This window comes from Psammomys obesus, unplaced genomic scaffold, assembly GCF_907164565.1.
Source record: "Psammomys obesus unplaced genomic scaffold, mPsaObe1.curated_primary_1811, whole genome shotgun sequence".
Classification (NCBI taxonomy): Eukaryota; Metazoa; Chordata; class Mammalia; order Rodentia; family Muridae; genus Psammomys; species Psammomys obesus.
Genome location: NW_026591086.1, coordinates 1,809,693 through 1,825,462, shown reverse-complemented (window position 1 = coordinate 1,825,462; position 15,770 = coordinate 1,809,693). Strand labels below are relative to the sequence as shown.

General features: G+C 48.7%; 1 protein-coding gene across 3 annotated transcripts in view; it reads right to left on the bottom strand.

Moving 5' to 3' along the window:
• Positions 1-2,635: 2,635 nt before the first annotated feature.
• Fam167a (family with sequence similarity 167 member A) overlaps positions 2,636-15,770 on the bottom strand; it is a 31,363-nt gene continuing 18,228 nt past the window's right edge. For all 3 annotated transcript variants that reach the window (XM_055610000.1, XM_055610002.1, XM_055610001.1), the window contains one exon: positions 2,636-5,806. In XM_055610000.1, the coding sequence (XP_055465975.1) occupies positions 5,543-5,806 (264 nt within the window). In that variant the 3' untranslated portion in view covers positions 2,636-5,542. The remainder of the gene's footprint in view (positions 5,807-15,770) is intronic.

The window sequence follows — 15,770 nt, the reverse complement described above, 5'->3', positions numbered from 1 at the left end:
TCTGGAATGTGGAAGCTGCAGGTTGGGCTGGCAACCAAGCCCCCAGAGCACACTTAGGCAGTTGGCATAATGAAGCCACAGCTGGGCTTCAGGACAAAGGGCTGCATCCCTTCTGAGATGTCACATCCATAATCCTCTTAGTCTGGTCAGCGCCTGCGAGCATCTCTGCTCTTCTGTTGCCCTGTGTAGACATTTCTAGAAATGAGGTGTGTGTAGGGGAGGTTAAGCCCTACCCTAAAACGGAGCAGTGCTTTCCAATAAATAGCTAGAGAAAAGCATTTCTCGCCCGTGTCCCCTTTGCTCCTGCCCTGTATATTGCTGCTGTGGCCACCCTGCACGGACATCAGACTCCTTTGGCCTTAGAATGTGCTTTCAGCAGCAGTGGTTCTCCGTGGAGTTTCCAGGCCTTTGGCATCTGACTGGCACTGTCAAGGTTCTCAGACGGAGCACCTACCGGGTTCAAACACATGGACCACTATTGCTGGACTGCCTGCTTCTGTCGAGTAAGCCGGTGTAATAAATGCCCGCTTATAACAGACATGCATTCAATTGCTTCTTTCTGGAGAACCCTGTCGAGTACGACATCCAGTGGTTACCCTGTTCAGCTCACTTGATCTCCAAAATGCATATCAAAGTATGTGCCCAACCATCCATATGGGACTTTCCACAGTTACTGCTCTATCCTGAGTATCCAATTGCTCTTCCGGGCTTCACTGAGGCCCCGCATCCCTTCTACTTTCTTATGTGCATGTTGGGGGGGTCATGCATAGTCCCTCCCACATAGGTGTTGTTACTTAGTGCCATCTGCCTCGTTCTCTCACTGGGACCTAGACCTTGCCAGTTAGACTAGGTGGGCCAGCCAGTGAGCCTGTTTCTGCTCTCCTGGTGCTGGGGTTACAGGCACATACCGCCATGCCTTCCATCTTTAGTTAGGCTGTGGGGACTCAGACTGAGGTTTTCATGCTTTCGAAGCAGGCACTTTTCCGACGAAGCCATTCCCCAATCCTCTTGACTTTACTTTTTACACATCAGTTCCATGTCTTCTTCTTAGATTTTGATGAGGTTTACCTCAGTTCACCTATCACTCAAAAGCCTCAAAACACTTCCTCTACAACCTAAAGAAAGCCTGACCCAAGCGGCCGGTAAGAGCTGCCCCTAGCGTCTATAGCCCACTAGGCATTATGGCCTCACTGCCCCATCTCTCTCCCAGGTAACACATCCTTCCTTCAGTCCGTGTCCTTGACTCTCTGTGTCTAGCCCTTTGCTGTGGTTTGCTCATGGTCCTGACTCAGTTGTAATGCCAACTTCTCAGAGAATCATACATGTGAAGATTTTACCAGTTAGAGCAGTCTCTCTACACAGGACATAGTGCTCCCTCCCACCGTGTGTGTGTGTGTGTGTGTGTGTGTGTGTGTGTGTGTGTGTTGCACATGCACATACTTGTACGTGTGAAGGCTAAAGGCCAACAGCGGGTGCCTTCCTGAGTCACTTTGCACCCTATTTACTGAGACAGGGTCTCTCATTGTGCCTGGAACTCGACTCAGTAGACTAACCAGGAAACCCCAGAGAGCCTCATGTCTCCACCTCGCCCACCTTCTATTGTGGGTGCTGGGATCTAAACTCAGGTCCCCAGGCTTGCACAAGCACCATGTCAACCAAGCAGTCTCCCTGCCCCTCACCTTCTGTCTCCTCTGTGGCCCTTGGAAGTCCCATGGCCCTCACAACCAGCCTGTGATGTCCGATCTGCTGTCACACCAGCAGATCTCCGAGGAGCCTCAGAACCTTCTGAGTCTGACTGGCACCAGCTGGCACTGCATTCTCCAGCTGTGAGAATGGAGCAGCTACCAGATTCCAACGTGAAGGTGATTGTTGGGCCACCAACATGCCCAACTCAGGCAGAGGATGTCTGGGTGATACCCTGTGCTCGCTCACCTCGTATCCACAGGTTATAGGCTATGTGCTCTTTGAGAGATTCTGTCATACCTGCTCAATCTTCTGGGATTGCTGACAGGTGTTCCACAAAATGGAATTCGTGGCCCACCTTGACCTCTGACATGGCCTTCCTAAGGTTCTGAGGGCAGGTTTATTTCAAGACCCTGCCCACCCTGGGACTCTTGGTCCTTGGGAGTCTGTAGAAGAGCAGAGCTTCAGATATTCTCTGGAGAATATATTCTCTGGAGAGTCCATGTCTCCAGGACATTTCCACAACTCTCTTACACCGATTTCATGTTTGAGAGTGAGTGGCTTTAACATTCTGAGGCTAAACCTCCCCCAAAGCACAGCAATGGTATCAACTAGTAGAATCACCATGAAACAGGCACTACAGGAGTTTTAAAAAAATGGCCTCTGCTTTGTCTTTGGTCAAATTCAGGCATGATAGGTATATTAGGTGTGTTCACATGGTCTACAGGATGGAATTCCATGGCAACCACCTCCAAGTGGCCCTTTCTCCAAGTGGAGAAAGATCCTAGAGAATATTTTCCTCTTTTCTACATCTTCATCTAAGTGTTCAGATCACCCATCAATGAAGCCATCCATCCATCCATCCACCCAATTATGGTCCGGGTCTTGTGTATACTATAACCGTGACAAATAAAAAGAAAGTAAATGTCTCTATTTGGATATATTCTTTTGAAATATTTTTATTTCACTTTTTCTAACAGTAATATAGAAACAAATAATCATAAAAATAACATTTTAAATTGTCCATTGATTATGTAATAGCACTTGGTATTGCTACAGGGGTAGATCTTGGATGAGGCCAGGTTGTAGTCAGGCCTGTCCAGGCCCTCTAGGCCTCTGTGATTGCTACTGAGCCCATGAAGGCACTGGACATGACCTTGTGGCAGCACAGTGAATATTTTGAGTCTCACCTGGGGGGGAGGGGAACATGGAGATGGCTAATGAGGACACATCAAACAGGACTGTGTACAAACAGTAAGCCAGGAAGCTGGCTGTGGAAGGCGGCTAATGTCGGCACTGGCCTATAGACATCTCTGCAGGGATTCTACAAGTAGAATGAACAGTTAATGGTGTGAGTTTACAGTGGAAGGCAGGGAGCTAACAGATATTAGGCTGCATGTAAGAATACAAACCAGCTTTCCCCTCCACCTTTTTGATCCCCTCCCCACCCTCCCTCCTCATCCCAGAATCAGATTCTCTTGGGATGAACAACTTAAGCTGAGAGACATCTAACCTATCCAAACCCACAGCTGGGACAAAGTTTCCTCAAAGGACAAAAGCAGGAGGAAGATGCTGGGTTAGCTGAGCACAAACTGCTTAGCCACATATTTAGCCACTGACCACATCCAATTTGATCACTCTGTTTTGCTCTAAGCTAAGGTGTCAGTTACTGTAATGACTGATGTCTTTCCCCCTTTTTGATGCTTTTGAGACATAGTCTCATGTAGCCCAGGCTGACCTGGAGAACTTACTATGTATCATAGACTAATCCTGAACTCCTGATCTTCCTTCCTCAAGAGATATCCTGAGTGCTGGCACTAAAGACCTGCACTAATTTTTTTTTTTTTTTTCGGAGCTGAGGACTGAACCCAGGGCCTTGCGCTTGCTAGGCAAGCGCTGTCCGCTGAGCTAAATCCCCAACCCCTGATTCATTTCTTATAATCAATTTGACATTATTTTTAGAATATGGGATGGCCTCCCTTCTTTCACGTGTTCTCTGTGAAGTGGTGTGTGTGTGACGGCCAGAGGGTGACTGGAGAAAGGAGGTGATGGAAAATAAAGGCCTCTTGGACTTTTGTGTAGTTAGGAAGGGGCTAGGATCAAGGTCTCTGGACTTCAGGGCTCTTAAGAAATCTTGGCTTGTTCTACCTTTAAAAAAAAAAAAACACAACCATCTGGCTCTTTGAATTCTCAAGGAAGAGACCATTCAGTTGTATCTTCCCAGTCCAGCTTCTCCCTGGGTGTGTTGTGGCCATGGGGATAGTCAGGAGGAAGAAACATTATATAGAGAGAGAACAGTCAGTGTGGACCACAGGACTCTGACAAGTGATCAGTGCCAAGAGTCCACCATCTGGGCATTATGCTCTGCCCTCCCGATACTCAGGATTGCCATGTGGGAAGAATGAGTGGGGGTCTGAAAGGGAAGGAGAGAGAAGTTGGCAACTTGTGGGTTTGCCAGAGCATCAGGACCATCTTTTTGGAGTTCAAGTTCATTGGCAAGGAGCTCCATCCAGGCCTGACTCACAAAGATGTCACACCTTCATATTCTACAGCCACTGAGCAGCCAGGTAAGTGGAGGAAGCCATTTTCTTTCCTGGCCTCACTCTGCCCCTCTGCTAATGAGCAGGCCTCACTAGACACACCCAGTATCTAAGAAACTTATGTTAACAGGATTACACGTGGCCAGGTGTGCTCTTCAAGGTTTTCCCTGAATTGATGAGCTTAACATTTTACTGATCTCAAGCGTGCTGTTAGGAAAAAACTCTGAAGACGAAACCCTAGACTCTGCCTAGCTTACTCAACTGGTTCTCCATGTGAACAAGAATCAGAACAAGAATCAGACAGGTATTAAGGAGTTAGCAACTTGCTAGTTAACAGTCATGGTCAATTAAAATTCATTGCTTAGTTCAGGCACAGCCTTGGGAGAGGCTCAGGATAGGTGTCTGGGATCCCTGGGGTCTTTGGTGCTGAGGATAAAGTGAGACAGGTGACAGTATCATGTCCCACCAGGAGCCCTCTGTCATGCCCCCTACAGTAGCACTCACTTGTAGGAAATCTGTCTCCCATCTGCCTGCTTTAGTCACTAGTGGCCTGTTAGGTGCTCTCCTGGGGTTGTGGGTGGCAGGGAAGTAGCTGAAATGGTCATGACAGGAGACAGCGGGGCACCTAGGTTGCTCTGCCAAAGGTATACAAGGTGCTCTGCCAAAGGTATACAAGGCCAGCTAGAGACAGCATGGCCTTGTAGCAAGCAAGGCTCAGGTTCAGAGAAGCTGGGTGGAGCCCCTTCCCAGGGATGCTGGTGGCCATCAAAGCGAAGCCTGCATTCCCATGTGCCACCTTGTTATTCCTTTAGGTTTTCTTGTCCTAGCGCACCCCTGCCTAGGTTACCGAGGCACCTACCTCGGGGCAATTAGAGCTACGACTAAGAGGGTGGGAACAGCACACGAGAGATGGTGCTCCTTACATAATTTAATCTTCCCAACTTCTGTTGAGGAGAGCTTTCTGTTAAAAAAAAAAAAACCCACAAGTTTTGTGTGTTTGTGTGTAGTGAGGAGCTCCCCTTTGGGATCCAACATCTTAGCACCAATGATTCTAGAACACAGGAAAGTAGGCCACAGGAGGGGAAGGCCATGAGATCCTGCTTAGACCCCTGTCTTACATAGTGTCTGCAGACTCTTTGGGTATTGAATATAAGGACCCAGGAATGCAAAGCTGAAGCCGCTAGCATACTCCCACCAGGTCCTGAGGCCTTTCACTCCCCAGAACGGTCTCGGAGAGATCTACTTTGGCTAACTTGGCCTGAGCCTTCCCACTCCCCGCTTCGCCCTTGGCTCTGGTCCCCCTTCTATCACAAGGCTTCTCAGCAGAGAGAGAACCTTCTGGAGTTGATGTTCATTTTGGTGACGCCAATGAGCTTGAGCGGTGTGGAAAGGCTGAAAGAGGATGCCAGAGGAGAGTCGCAAAAGAGGTCGGACAGCTCATCCCGCTCCTCCAGCTCAAAGGCAGCATCATTGAGCATCCTTCTGTGCAGGCGGCAGGTCTGCTCGATCTTCAGCTTGTTGATGTCTCCTCGGAGGCGCATGAGCTGCCTGGCCAGCTGCTGGTCCTGGAGCCGCATCTCCGCCTGGAAGGGAAGAGAGGCCAGACTTGAGTCAGCAGGGTGCATGGCGGCTGCAAGCTCTGTGATCTCTGCTGAGGACCCGCATCAGTAGGAATCCTAGCTGATGGCGTGGATCATTGGCAGGTCCATTGGCAGCAGGCACGCTTCCTGGCTCAGAGAGGTGAGAGGACCAGGCGAAGGCATGGGAAAGTGACATTACCCAATGAAGCTTTGTGCCAGGCGAGCAACAATGTCTAAATCTTTCTCTATAGCAGTCCCGGCTTAAAGTTATTGCCGGCTCATTCCCACTCGTTGGTGTTCATATGGAGTGAGACCACAAAGAGTAACAAACACCAGGTTTGGCAGCATAGCCTCTGTGCAGGGAAGAGGGGATGCGATGGGCAGGATGAAGGGGGCTTTCTACTGTGACAGTCCTGACCACGTATATGGCCTGCCATAACATGCACTATTTATCATTTGGAAGTCCGTACCTTTTACAATGTATTTTGGTCATATCCATCTATTACCACCTTCCTCCAACTTTCCCTGGTATCTTCCAATTCATGTCCTCCTCCTCCTCCTTTTTATTTTTAAAGTGTAATTAATAACCCTGACCGCAGCTAGTGCTGATTAACGCACACGGGTTTGGGCCATCTGTGGGGCATGGGATTGAACCATTGGCCACAGTCTTAAAGAGTAGCGACTCCCCCTCACTCTGCACCCAGCTTTTTTTTTTCTTTCATCAGATGTCTTACAACAACTCACTGATGGGTTTTTTAAATAAAAGCTCCCGAGAAACGGGCTGATATTTACAAACTGTTTTACTATGAACCAGACAGAGCTAACACCACCAGACAGCTAATCCTCCTGATAACCTGTGGAGTAAAATTCTTACTATGCCACAATTCACAGATGGGGAGGTTAAAGTCAACTGTTAAAAGGCCCTTGGTGGTAAATCTGGGATGGAGCTCAGACTGTGGGTATCCACAGGACTGACAACTCAGTTTGGGCTTTTAGGTAGAAAGCTGATCAATGCTTGGGACCCTGTAGAGGGTTCATGATGCTTTCAGCACCTCTGTTTCCTATTAAGAAAGGGACATGCCAAGAGCAACTCTCAGCAGCACTTTTCAAAATCCATCTACACACCAAACCCTGGGGCACCTCACGATCTCCTCACCGTGAAGGTCTGTATTTTACAAGTCAGGATGCTGGAGCTCAGAGGGCTTCATGGTGTCCCCCCAGTTGTGACTTGGCAGAGAAGGAATGCAGCTGTGATCACACTAGGCTTTGTGGGTAGCAGCTTCCTATTAACAGAGCTTTGTCACCAGCTGTTCCTGACTTGACCTGAGACCAATTCTTCCATCCTGCCATCTCCTCTGCCCACACCTGCACATGGCTATTGTTATGGTACTTTTGTGTCCTGAGACTCAGCTCTGTGACCTGCCAGGTGCACAGAGCCAAAGGAGCCAAAGGAGATTCAGAAGGGACACCACCCCACACCCGTGGTTATGCAAATGAATGCAAATGCTCTCACTTTCCCTTTGGGTTTGGAATACAGAGCAATTGCAGTGAAGAAAATTAGTTAGCATTCAGTGTTCTCTCTGTCTGTCTTTCTCACACACATATACACACACACTACATAAATAAATAATTTTTTTTTCTTAAATGTGAAGGGCTAAGACTCCAAAATTAAAAAAAAAAAAGTAAAATCTACATAACATAAAATGTATCATCGTGGCCATTTTGAAGCACAGTCCAGCGGTGTTAAAGATATGCATGGCCATGCAACCATCGCCACCACCCAACTCCAGAAAATTTCCATATTTCTCAACTAAAATAGGTGCTCATTAAGAAAAAAATCCCCACTCCCTCCCTCCAGCCCCTGGCAACCTCATTCCACTCCCTGTCTCTAGGAACTAGATGACTCCAGAGATGGCCCCACTCCCCATGAGCAGGGTCCTACTGTGTTTGTGCTCATGCAACTGGCCTATTTCATTTCCCATCATGCTCTCCACGTTCACATGGCTGAGAGGCGCTCTAAACTAAACTCCTTTAGCAATGCCTAAAAGTCACAGGTTGCATGAATGACAACCCCTGACTCCCTGCACTTGACCTGGACTGTATCCCTGACTGGCCCTTACCCGCACCCCATCCCCACCCTTACAGATGAGGGAACTCACTCAGGCCTAGCCCTCCTGGGAATGGTGGCAGTCAGATCCTATGTGAGACAAGTAGTGGCTCTCTCAGGGCCCGGAGGCAACAGACTTCTGTTAGCTGAACCAGTCACTAATGCTCCCTGAACTAATGCCTCCACTTTTCCAAGAAGGAGCTGATGAGGTCTCCAGGCCAGACAAGAAGCCTTACAAAAGAAGCAGCACTTGCTAAGTGCAGGGCAGTGGCCACTCGTGGCCAAGTGCCTCCCCCCAGGCCAGGCCAGGCCCCACAGGAGCATCTAAGCTAGGACACTGGTCCTAGACCCCAGCCTAGGACCCTCAACTCAGCACAGGTCAAATACTGTCCTTTAAAGCTCGGTGTAGAATGTACTTATTTTCCATCCCTCCCTCAGAGTGGCTTGCCCTCCCTCTGGGGAGACAGGCACAGGCTGGATTCGGGGGTGTGGTCTGTTCTTCCAGTAATCCCATAGTCTGGGCACAGCGCCTGCTGAAAGGGTAGAGATGCCACTGGTCAGAGTTAGGAACAAGGCCTAGGTGGGTTGTAGGGAGAGGGCCTCCAGGGACCTGAGGTGGTGGAGCCAGCCTTTCTGAGAGAGCCAGTGCTGCTGTTGAGACTCCTCTGCTGCAGAGAAGACTCTCAGGAGAATCTGTTTCTCTGGGTAGATGCTGAACCCCCCAAGGGTAGGATTAGCTAACTAAATACAGGGTAATTACAGGGTTCTGAAAGAAAGGAGAGATTTCCTGACTCCGGAGCTCACTGTGAAGTGAGGAGAGGAGATAGAGATGCTGGGGGGGGGGGGAATGAAAGAACAAAGCCTGAGAGGACAGTCTGATGGGAGAATCTGGGACAGAAAGCTCTCAAGTGAATGTGTCCCTGCTTCCTGGGAAAAGATCACAGCAATCACTTTCCTGAGAAGAGCGAAGCTCACACCATGACAGTGAAGGCTGCAGAAAACCCCTGGAGTGTCCTGAGTAAGTTCAGTGGTTACCATATGACCAGGAGTTTCACCCACAACAGCTGGAGGCAAGAACTCCAGCAGAGACCTGGACCCTGTGTTCATAGCTGCACACTCCAACTGCAAATGAACACGGTCTATCCACACTCTGGATGCTATCCAGCCTTAGCAAGGAGGAGACTGGACACTTGTCACTACATGGATGAACCTTGGCGGCATTATGCTGAGTGACATTAGCCAGCTACAGAAGGACAAATATGTGACCCAAGTATGTGAAGCAGCCCCGGAAAAATCACATTCTCTCTCTCTTTGTGTGTGTCTCTTTCTGTCTCTCTCTTTCAAGGGTGTAGAGATTGGGCTTTGGTGTTTAATGGTCAGCACAGATAGACAGGGAATACCAAGGTGGAGGGTATGTGTCTAGTCCCTAATTCTGGGGCTCCTGTGGATGCTTAGATGTCAGTCTTAGAGCCTCCATTTGTCTCTGATGGATGCTGGGAAGAAGTGGTGTGAGGCCCAGGAACTATCTCAGCACGTGTGAAGGGACAGAACGCGTTCCATTTCCGCATGGTTGGGCAACAGAGACCTAATTCTTGAGGCTTGCAAACAGTCTTTGTATTCTGCCTGGCTGTTTGTCTAGCTTCACCCAAAGGTCAGCCATTGTTATAATCAGATATGTATAATGTCAGACATTGTTATAATCAGTATTGTGTTGGAGTCTGTGTAGAACGGGGACAATGCAGCATGCTTTAACCTTAGTTTGACCCCTGTGAATCCCAGACTGTCGAGGGTGAAAGGAGGCAGGTGGTACGGGTAAGGTGTCTTGCTCAATGGAAACTTGAGTTTGTGGGAACCTGGAGAAGGAAAAACTCAAAGGTTCCCAGAAGCCTGTTCCACATTGTGAACTGGTTTCCAGGGGAGTTGCCGACTCAGGTAGTAGTGGGCGCTTCCTGGAGAGGTTGTCTCTGGGAGGAGGTAGCTGGGCCTCACAGGTGGGAGTGGCCTCTCCTGACAGTGGGGGGCCCTGTGATCTGTAGTCCCTGGCCTGGGCTGTGCAGTGGACAGCCAGCACTTTCGCCCCAGTCCTCTAGGCTGGTTCAGTAGGGAGGAGGGAACCTGTTGTATTGCCTCCTCCGGCTGTCCCTGGCCTCCTTGTTGGGCCTGTATTGACTGGAAAGGTCAGGCCAGAGTCCGGTGCTGGTAAGAGAGCTCAGGGCCTGTCAAGTCCTCCTGGGGAAATTCCTAACTCTGACACAAGTGTGAAGCTCTAAGGATGTGATAAGGTTTTTGATTTTTCATACTTGGAAAGTCCCCCAGACAAACTGCTACCTTCTCTATGAGAGGCCGGGCTTTCAGAGCTACCTGGGGCACTGGCTTCCAGTGCCCAGACAGCACATTATTAGAGGAACATCTCTGGGCAGCTGTGAACCCTCCGTAGAAAAGGGAGAAGGATGGCTGTCCCCTGCCTACCCACCCCTGCTACGTCAGCACCTGGTGTGTGAAAAAGGAAGGTGTGCCCAGAAGGGGCACACAACAGAGAGAAGCAGGAGAGATGAGGGGTTCAGAGATCCCTGGAGTCTGGGAAGGTGATGTGCAAATAGAGAAAGACTTGATAATGGATATCAAAACAGGGAAAACCTATTCCAATGTTCCTCTGGTAGTACTGGGGATTGAACCTACGGCCTCGCAAATAAGAGATAAGCACTCTACCACTGCACTACAGCTCCAGCCCGGTTCTACTGGTCTGATCATACCCAAATAACTAGTCTATAACAATTTGGTATGTATTTCAGAATAACTCAAGGAGAAGTTGAGTGCTCCCACACAGAAGGGGTAGTACATTAAAAAGTAGAAATACTAATTTTGATTCGATCACCGGACGCTGTATCTAATTATACTACCACACCACAAGAAGGTCTGACATATGTATAAATATGTATGTGAGAAGGATTTTTCAGTCTACAGATATGCTTAGACTGAGGCTTTCTTGAGTGCCCACAGGTAACTGATGGTAAAGCAGCTGGTCCAGTCACTGGTCCTGGGTGGGGTGGAAAAGCATCCATCTATAACTAGATTAGATTTCTGGTCCAGTCCTTCTACATCCTACTTGCAGTTTACCTAATCTTCCCCACTTTTATCACTGTCAAATGGGGGTAACAAATATCTACCCATCAGGGTAGAAAGGAAAAGAAAGAGGGGGAACCAAAGGCCAGGATCACAACACTTGATGCTCACAGCCACCTTTCAGTGCTATTGATAGTACTGTCCCCATCTTACAGATGGGAGAACTGATTATCAGCATGGGGATTTGAACTCATACCTGCTCAAGCTCAGAGCCCACACACACTCCAAACGACTACTATACCTACTGCTCCTTCAGTCAGCAAGCATGAAGGTGCCTTCTGCCTGCCCAACAAATCCTCTCAACTCCTGGCACTCTGCTGTGTTATTCTTCAAAGTCAACTCCATTTTGCCCACTATCCAAGAATTGTATTCGCTCCATCTCTATGAGGAGGTATCTTATGATAACACAGAGGCCAGCCGTATCAAGTATCAAGTATCAAAAGGGTTAATCGTGGGTTCTGAAGCTGGGCAGATCCGAGGTCAAATCCCCATTTGGCAATCAGTTCTCCCAATTTGTAAGATGGGGGTAATACTATCCATAGCACCTGCCTCGGCTCCACAGCCCAGCTACCCAAGGACTTCTTATCTTATTACAGAGATGTGGTGTGATGAGAAAACCCCCCTCTGTCCTCCCATGGCTCCTGGGTTTTCTGAGCTACTCCTTGGCTGAGTTGGGGTCCAAAGCCTCCTTTATTTCCTTCTGGACACTTCAGTGAGGAAGGATGGATTGTGGGCAGGACCTTGGGATGGGGTCAGCACTTCATCCTATTGGCTGCAATTCCCAAAGCTCTCAGGTCCCAGAGGCATGTCTGGGGATGGAAGTCCCCTCATCTTATTCTAGGAGACTCCTATCTTTAGCCTGCAAGGTGAGGCATGAGTTCCAATTACAGTGGTAAGACTTTTAAAAGAGCCCAACCCTTTTTTTCTTTTACCTTTTATTTTTAGTAGCCCTTTTCTCTTTGAATATATATATGTGTGTGTGTGTGTGTGTGTGTGTGTGTGTGTGTGTGTACAGATATACATATATACACTGTTCCTATTTTAGAAATTTCTGAAAACTATAGAAAAGTAGAAATAATGACATTATTAAGAAGAAATGAATATCACCACTATTCTGATGTCTTTCACCTATCATTTCTTTGTCTATAAATTCTCTCTTTCTCTCTTTTTTATTTTTGTTTAAGACATGGTCTTGCTATGTAGCCCTGGCTGGCCTGGCACTCTCTATGTAGCTCAAGCTAGATTCAATATAAAAATTTTCATAACCCCTATAAAGTCAGACCTTCCCGGATAAATAATCTGTTGTTCATGGGAAGAAGAGACCAGCCTTGGGCAGACAGGTGCCTAGACGATTGTGAGTCAAGGCCAGCTCGTCCAGTCTCTTCCGGGCTGCCTCTGAGCACTGTATCACCTTCACCCGAGAGAGAAAAGTTCCAGCTATGTGTTCTTAGATGTGGCCTGCAGTCCTGTGGAGCCTTCTAGAACATTCTCTTCTGAAACCATCAGGGTTTGAATGTGTGCCTTTGACAGCCTGTGGCTCATGATATGAACATGTGATAGGTCTCTGAAACAAGAAAGACTCCTGGCGCCTGAGTCAGGTGGGTGCCATTCCATCAGGCTTAGCCACACATCCTTGGCTGTCCCTTAACCCTTCTGACCTAAGACCTGTGGTCTTTCTGGGCCTCTGTCTTCTCCTTTGTAGAGTGGGAAGAGCAAACAGTCTCAAGTTTCTGGGACTGCCACTATGACAGTGTGCTGGGACTTTAGCGGTTTCTCTCCCAGAGTCATCACCCACCTCCACCCCACACAGCGAGTGTGACCTGTCATCTGGGTATCCAGCAGATGAGGATAATGGGAGCTGGTGTCATACATGCCAGAGCTGTGTGCTTGCCAAGATTCATCACTGAGAACTCCAGCTGGTGATCCAGCTGAGGCCTCAGGGTGCCACCAGAACTTGGCTCCAGCTCTGACACACAGGCCCTGCCTGATTAGCACCTGTCAGCTTTCTTCCTCTGTTTTCTAACAGCTATAAACACCTTCGGCCTGCAGGGACCAAACACCTGCAGGAAACCAACAGACAGTGTGGGTGCTATGGATTCTCAGGTTCTCACCACAGAGTGCACCAGGAACCTGAAAGATTAAGGCTTTTACTTTTGTCTGCCTCTCACAGAACAGAAGGTGTTCTACCTCCAACCCCCATCTCTCTGTCTCTCTCTCTCTCTCTCTCTCTCTATTTTTCAAGACAGGGTTTCTCTGTGTAGACTTGGCTGTCCTGGGCTCACTTTGTAGATGAGGCTGGCCTCCAATTCACAGAGATCCACCTGCCTCTGCCTCCCTGAACGCTGGGACCACAGGCATGTGTCACCATGCTGGCTCTGTGTTTTGTTTTGTTTGTTTTTTTTCTCTCCTTGTCTGTCAAGGGCACTTCTGAGCAAGACCACAGAGACAAGACAGAAGGCAGGTGACTGACTGTAAGACATGACTGGAAGGAGGAGACAGACTTCTGCTCAGGGTCATGGTCTTCCAGCTCACCCTTCCAGAACTGCCACCACCTCACCCCAGACCACCCATTAGGCTGACTTCACTGCAGGGTCGGAGGTGGGGATTGTGACCTTCTGCAGTCTAGCAAAGAAACACCATGGCTATTTTCCAGGTCCCTGAGAAGAGTGAGTTTATATCTCTGCCTGGAGGTGTCAGGGGAGCCCAAACCACCAAGCACAGAGGCTGTCCTGCCAGCCACAGTTGGGTAGTGATGTGGTCTAGTTGGAGCAGATGCCAGGCCTAAGTTGGATATCATGTATTTGCAGTTTGAGAATCAAGGGATGAATGGAGAGTCATGGTGGGACCAAAGGAACAAGGGGAGATATCAGATGGGAGACCTGGGGGTGATCCCTAAGCTTAAGTTGTAGGCTTTGTTCCTGTTATAACTGCCTCCATGTGGCCCAAGACTTTAGCATGAAAAGGGGTTGGAGTAAAGGAGCTCAGTGCAGTGGTCCAGGAATCATACCCCTTCAGAGACACCTCTTGACCTTTGCAGATTTGCTTTCCAATATCCCTGGTCCATTAGCTGAAGGAAAAGCCATTCTATTTTAGTTTGACAGGGATGTTGGCAGTGACACACCATACCTTGGGGGTAAAAGCTAGGAGGGAGCCTCCAGCACCTTCTTTGCTTTGGAAATCTGTCCAGATCCCACAACCCCTCTCCCTGGCCTTGGAGGAGGCAGGGGAGGGTAGGAAAATGGTAGAAAATGCTTCCTGCCCCTAGCTGCCTTCCTGGCTGTTTTAACTCCTCCCAGAAGGCCTACAAGATGGAATGGAGGCACACAACAAGTTGCCCTCTACTAGGACCTAAACTTCCATTAAAACCAGGGTCTGGTGGCAGAGGCCTAAATTTATATCTCCTTCCAAAGCAGAGGCAGGAGGAGTTCAAGTTCAAGACCTGACTGGGCTATAGAGTGAGTTCAAGGTCAGTCTATGCAAGTTAACAAGAAAGCATAACAGAAGGATGACTGGGGATATAGGTCCATGGGAGGGCGCATGTCTAGTATGGGAAGGAAATCCATTTCCCAGGACTATAGATGAGCTTCTGTTGAGTTGGGTGTTTGGCAACACGGAGGGGGAAGGCCCACATACTGACTTAGAGTCTCACCCAGTCTACTCCTTAGGACATGTGGGAGAAATGATAAGTTTGCGAATGAGCCAATACTCTGACAAATAAGCAGGGAGGCTTAGGGGTGCCCAGGTACAGAGAAACCCTGATTCTGAATGTAAATCAATACAGCATAACAAAGGTTATGAAAACTACTTTCACTGGTGCCTTAAACATAGGTGGGTTCACTTTGAGGGTGAACACAGGACAAGTTAGAAAAACAGTGTGAAGCTTTGTTTGAACTGAGACAGAGAGTAAAAAGCATTCCAACCAAGCTGCTTCCAGCCAGGTGTTTTACTGCCCTTGCTGGTGTCTGATCTCTGACAGGGCAGAATTAGGCGTGGGGGTGTCAAATCAGCACTGACACTGCTGCGGGCCTCTGAAAGGCCAGTGGTAAGCATGTGGGGTTCCTGCAACATTAGGCAGGGGTTTGCTAAGTGGTGGTCTTCACTAAGACCCCCCTTTGCTGTCTAAGCTTGGCTTTGTGGGGTGGGTAAGGCAGGGACAGGATGTGGAGCTCAAGCTTGGGGACTCCCAGATCTGTCTGCTGAAGTCTCTTCACATCCCCGGGTCTCTTCTCCGGTCCTTGTTACTCTCTAGATGCGGCACAGCATAGGACATTTAGCGTCCCTTTGAACATATTGGAAATTCCACATCCCAGACCCCACCTCAGACCCACAGGACACAATATTCATCCGTAAGAGAGGCTCAGGGGGATCTGGATGCACATTTGGAGCTCCAAGGCCAAATGGCTTTTGCAGCATAATCAGCGGGACCTGCCCCAGTGGGGTCATTTTACTCCTGTGTTTCCCAAGAGTGAAGGCTGAGTCTGAGCCCTGGCTCTGTTACTTCCTTCCTGGTCAGGTTCACTGACTCCCAGGAGCTTCACCGAGCTCGGCTGTGTGATGAGAACAATGACGCAAGTGCACAGGACCTTTGTAAGATTGAATGGAATGCAGGGAATTCTCATTCAACCGTGTTTTTCTCTCTGCCTCCAACCTATACATTCCATTGACTGCTGACACTCCTGTGAACTCTGGGAACCGACTGCCTATGGAGGATGTTGTATTCTGTAGCAGCAGCTAAGA